General features: G+C 54.9%; 1 protein-coding gene across 1 annotated transcript in view; it reads left to right on the top strand.

The window, feature by feature from the left end:
* DIPK2B (divergent protein kinase domain 2B) overlaps nucleotides 1-2674 on the top strand; it is a gene marked incomplete at its 5' end in the record, with an annotated part of 47968 nt that extends 45294 nt beyond the window's left edge. The window contains 1 exon segment of the mRNA XM_077768521.1: nucleotides 774-2674. Coding sequence (XP_077624647.1) covers nucleotides 774-1117 — 344 coding nt within the window.
* Between the last annotated feature and the right edge of the window lie 3200 nt (nucleotides 2675-5874).

Raw genomic sequence — 5874 nt, forward strand, 5'->3', positions numbered from 1 at the left:
GTCGGCGCTTTTGCTTTTCCAAAAATGTTCAGACCAAAAAGCACAGCATCAAATGAGGTGTATGAGTGAGTGAATCATGCTTCTCCCCATCGGCCCAGGCTCACCCAGGGTTCTAGAACTCTTTGAACATCCCAGTCTTTAGCGGTGACCGAATTTTCTGAGCCCAATCAGAGGACAAAGGAGTTTCTTCTCTCATCTCCGACTTGGCTTATATGAGCAGGCCTGCAACGATAGGCCAGTTAAACCACACTCATTTCCTGATTGGCCTCTATTAAGAAGAATCAAGGTATGGGGCGCCTGGGTGGCTCAACCGGTTCAGTGTCCAACTTCGGCTCAGGTCATGATCTTGCAGTTTGTGGGTTCGAGCCCCACATCGGGCTCTATGCTGACAGCTCAGAACCTGGAGCCTGCTTCAGATTCTGTGTCTCCTTCTTCCTCCGCCCCTTCCCCACTTGTGCACTTGCTCTCGCTCTCTCTCTCTGAAGAATAATAAATAAACATTAAAAAAAAAAAGAATCAAGTTAGAAGACATGAAGCTAGTTCCAGAATATTGGGGACACAAAAACTACTGCACTTGTCGGTCACACTGAATGCATATTCTGAATCACCTATTGTTTCTCCCATGTTGTTCTCGGCCGGGACCACTGTGTCCCCACCCTCTACACCTCCTGTCCGGGACGTGCCGGGACACTCCGCCATTCACCCAGCAATTCTAACCAGCGGCGGTCCCCCATGGGTTGTAGGGCGACTAACATCTCCCCTCTCTCTTCCAGGCAGCCAGACAGCCGCCGCCGGGCCAGAAGAGAGTCAAGACATCTTCAGCTGCCTGGTTTCCGGCTGCCAGGCCGAGCTGCCCTCCTGCTACGCCATCCCCGAGACGCAGAGCCTGGTGCTGGTGTGTCGGCAGGTGCTGCCTCAGCTTCTCCGGGGCAAGTTCCCTTCCCCCGTGCAGGACGAGATAGACGCGGCCCTTGCTCAATGCGGGGACGATGCCAGCCCTGCCCCCGAAGTCCTTGGGGCCGCCAGCCGCCTGAAGGACATCTTGAGACCCCTGAGAACCTGTGACCCCAGATTCGCCTACCGCTACCCGGACTGCAAGTACAATGATAAGTTTTGAAGGGCCCTTGCTGGCCCTCGGGGACCACATCCTTGCCCCTTCCCCTTGCCCAGTCGCGTTGCTGCAAGGTACAAAGAGGCAGCTGCTTATTGGCCTTTCTTAAGAAGAATCAAGTCATGGGGGCGCCTGGGTGGCTCAGCTGGTTGAGAGTCTGACTTCGGCTTAGGCCATGATCTCTCGATTTGTGAGTTCAAGCCCCGCGTCGGGACATTAGGAGAGATGTGCGCTCATTTCCCAGGACCCGAGGAAGATGCTGACAGCCAGAGGGGCGTTGTGTCACACGGTGTGATTGTCCCCTGCCGGCTGCCGCGACGTGGAAAAGCCCCGGGGCTGGGCAGCGGGAGACGCCAGTGTGGACACTCACTGGACTTCTTGGAGCCTCAGTGTCCCCTGTTGTCGGCCAAACTCATGGGTGCGTGAAAAAAGACAGGGATGTGAAGGGCCAAGGACACGTGTCGGTGGTTACAGACAGTGTTCCAGAAGCATGCACAGGCCGGGTAAAGGAGACAGAGCCGTGGAGGTGAAGGCCGACGTGGAGGGTAGGCAGGGGGAAGGTGAGGCCAGGCCTGCGTTAGACTCAAACAAGAGGGGCCCCCTTCCTGCTCGCTAGCCCCCCTGCTGCGCTCCCCACACTGCCCCGGGGGGAGGAGACGCACAGACAGGGCCACCCTCTGGGTGCCCGGGGTCCTGTGTGCTCGTGTGAGGCACCTCCTGGCGTGGGGTGGAGCCAGGGGCGAGAAACGGTGACGGGTGGGCTGGGGGGGCCAAAGTGTTCATCCGGGAGCTGCGAGAAGCAGGTGTCAGGACAGGGTGAGGTGGCCGAGAGTCGTATCCAAGAAGATGCCCGCGCGGAAGGCAAGAAGGAGGTACTGCAAGTCTGAGCCCAAGTGAGGGAGGGAAGGTCAGTGCGCGCATTGTGAGGCCGGCAGCGGCACAAGCTAAAAACAACGGTTCGGCAAGGCCGCCAGGGTGTCCTGGGGGACAAGCCAGCCGTCAGAGGAGCCCCGAGTTTCCCCAGGCTGGATGGCCCTCATACCCCCGCTGCACTCGGTCGTTGGCAGGAAACGGCCCTCGGTGAGCATGACCTTGACCTAACTACAGAGATGGATTTCCAAGTGCAGCGCAGGGCCCGCTGAGAGCTCAGCTCCCTGGAGTAGGGGAGCGGGGGCGGGGTGCGTCTGTGTCTGTGTCTGTGTCTGTGAGGACACTGCAGCCCCAGCCGGGGCCCCAGGCCAGCTCTGTCCTCACCAACAGCCCCTCATGCAGGAGGCTAAGGAGTCTGAGAATGTCCATTCCAACTTGGCCTTATAGGTTATTGTAAAAATTTGGGGGGAGGGCGCCTGCCTGGCTCAGTCCGTTAAGCATCTGACTGTTGACTTCGGCTCAGGTCATGATCTCACAGTCCGTGAGGTCGAGCCCCGAGTCGGGCTCTGCGCTGTCAGGACAGAGCCCGCTTGGGATTCTCTGTTTCCCTCTCGCTCTGTGCCCCTCCTCCTGCTCTCCTGCTCGCACTCTCTCTCTCTCTCTCTCAAAAATAAATAAACGTTTAAAAAAATATTTTTTCAAGGTCAGCCAACGGAACATACTTGATTTGACAGTTTGTTAGTTTGCTTTATACCTTTGAAATATTTAGCCACGTGCTATGTGGGCCCCCGTGTGTAGCCCCGCCCTGGCGCCTCAAACCTCAGTGGGGGACTCTTTGGACCTTTGTCCAGCCTCCCTGTCAGCCCCGTAGGGACCTCCCAGTCGGCCCCCTCTTTCCTCCTGCTGAATCACCACCTTTAGGTCAGAATGCCTGACTTAACAGGCCTCGCACTGCAGATGGGGAAACTGAGGAAGGAGGAGGCGCCCAAGGAGGAAGACGGACTTGCTGAGATAGTTCCAGAACTCCTGCTACCAGACCACGCCCTTCCTACCTTCCCCTTCAGCTGCTGATTTTCACCCTGTCCTAACCGCTTTGGGTGCCTTCCCTCACACTTGAAAGTGGGCCAAGAGAAGTCCTATTTTGTGGTCCACTAGACTGGTTCTTCGAAGCACTATCCCCCACCTCCACCCCCACCCCCAGGGCCATCACAATAGTGAGGATGATGGGCCAAGCTTCCGGAAGGGCAGGGTTGGGCTGCCTGGGAGTCTGAGACGGTTGCCTTCTGGCTTGATCTGAAGGACAAGGATTGACCACATTTCCCAACACTGCTTTCAGCCCAGTGCAACTGATTTTAGACTTCCGACCTTCCGCACTACAAGATGATACGTTTCTATCGGCTTCAGCCACCCATTTTGTAGTACTTTGTTGTATCGGACACAGGAAACCAACACCCCCTCCCCACACCAAACTCTGTCTTAGCATCTGCCCTTCAAGAACCCAAGCTGCAATATTCCCCGATGCCAGTCTGCAGTGATGGGCTCAGAAGCCAGACCCGGCCATGAGGAAGTGCGCTCTGCATCTGTACTCAGGGCCAAGGCTCGGATGGTTCCATTCCTCCCCGTACGAAGTCCCACACATCGTTTAAGATCCTGTCCTGAGTCTTGTCTTGACCCAGAGCTTTTCCTCACAGCCTGGCGCCCAGCGAGCCCTTTCTGAATCCCATCTCTGTACCCCTGACCCATAGGTCTGTGCCCCATTTGAAGCTAATCCTAAGGATACTGCAGAGAGACCTGTGTCCCGTCCCGCCATCCGGCCGAGGGCTCCCTCAGGTTGGGGGTGGCATGGGGTCCTTTGTGTTCCCCACAGCAACCGGGCTGGGCACAGCGCGGGCGCTTGGAAAATGGTCTTGCAGACGATCATGACTGCATTCTTCAGCCCTTTTGGCTTGGTGCTTGTCACATCCCATGTGCTCTAGATGAAATGTCGGTGTGTTCCCCGAATTCCTACGTTGAAATCCCACCCCCACCCCCCAGTGTGATGGTATGAGGTACTGGGACCTTTAGGGAGGTGTGGAGCCATGTGGAGCCCTCATGGGCGGGATTAGTCCCCTTCTAAAGGAGACCCCAGAGAGCCCCTTTGTCCCTTGTGATGCATGAGGACGCAGTGAGAAGATGGCTGCCCACGAACCAGAGAGTGGGCCCTCACCAGACACCAGATCTGCCGGCGCCTTGATCTCAGACTTCCCAGCCTCCAGAACTGTGAGAAAGAGCTCTCTATTGCTCACCAGCCCCGCATCTGTGGTATTTTGTTACGGCAGCCCAAACAGTCTGTGACGTTATGCTGGCCATCTACAGGACACAGGGGCTTCCTGGAGAACGGCTCTTTCCCTCAACGGCCAGGAGACAGGTTAAGTCAGCACTCAGGAGACTTCAGCCAGAAAGATATCATTCCGGTACATTCTCCATCCTCGGGAATCTTCCTGGAGGCATCAGAGTGGATTGCTGAGTTTTGCTAGCTGCCACCTTCTTGCCTGAAGGACCAGCTACGTAATTTGGGGGGAGGGGAGGCTAGTAGAAAACGAAACAGTGGGCCCTCCCGTTATTAAGATTTGCAGGACCACAGAGCATTAAATTAAGTGCAGCCCTGTGAGACTGCATGGCTTGCATGTCCGTGAAGCTGGCCCTGGGTGCTTGAGAATACTAATTGTTGGCCTTGGCATAGAGTGCCCCTGGTGTGGGAGCAGAGGTGATCTACAAAACACTTCACCACCGCCAAGGCCAAGGAACTGATCTACGAGAACCGACTGCGCTGGCTGCAGCTGTGAGGTGGGCAAGTCCTACGTTTTCAAATGAGAACACTGTTTCAGGCAGCTCGCTCCGAGTGACAGCGTTTAGGTCCCTCGACTCCCGGCACGCTCCTGTAACATCTGACTTCCGCCCGTGAGTGACTCCGTGAGCCTGAGCATTCCCTCTAGGGTTAAAAAGAAATACCTTGTTGGATTTGTGTTCTTTCTGGAAAGATCTCCGGCCCTGGAGTCAGACGAGACCTGATTTCAAACAGTGATTCTGCCAGTTACTACGTAACCTCGGGCAAGTTGCTTAACCTCTCTGAGTCTCCATAAAATGGCAGGGGCGGGGTGGCGGTGGGGAGATCTACCTTTGCAGGGCTATGTCCTGTTTCAATAACAGAATGTGTCTCCAGAGCCTGGCACACGCAGGCATTCTGTAGTTGAAGGGCAAATGTGGGGCAAGAAGAGAGGGCCTCTCAGGCAAAAAGGCTGCAACATAAATAATGATGGCAACAGATTATAACCCATAAATAAAATAAATTCTTACGAGACCATACTGATATAAATAAATACCCGAATAAGTAAATAAATGGCGAAGGCAAGAGCCCTTCCTTACAGTAGAATTCCAACTCACAAGCATAGAAGAAATGGCAAGAGTGGAAAATCACCACTGGGCAAACACCACACCAATAATTGTTGCAGGCAGTGAGTGGCTCAGTAGGTTGAGCGTCGGACTCTTGACTTCAGCTCAGGTCGTGATCTCACAGTGGTGAGATGGAGCCCCGCACAGGGCTCCGCACTGACACTGCGGAGCCTGCTTGGGATTCTCTCTCTTCTCTCTCTGTGCCCCTCCCCTGCTCGTTCTCTCTCTCTCTCTCTGTCAAAATAAATAAATGGACTTTAAAAAAGTAGTAATAATTGTTGCAGACAAGAATCCCCAGTGGGGGCTGAAACTAGTAGACGAAAGTATGAGAAACAGGGCTTCTGCTTCATCTCAAAGTTATCTTGGCACCAACATACCCATTAAGAACGAAGGGAAAAACAGTAACTTGATGGTGAAAAAACCTGGCGGACACGACCTTAACCAGGTGATCAGGGTCAACA

Source organism: Crocuta crocuta, unplaced genomic scaffold (genome assembly GCF_008692635.1).
Source record: "Crocuta crocuta isolate KB4526 unplaced genomic scaffold, BGI_CrCroc_1.0 scaffold467, whole genome shotgun sequence".
NCBI lineage: Eukaryota > Metazoa > Chordata > Mammalia > Carnivora > Hyaenidae > Crocuta > Crocuta crocuta.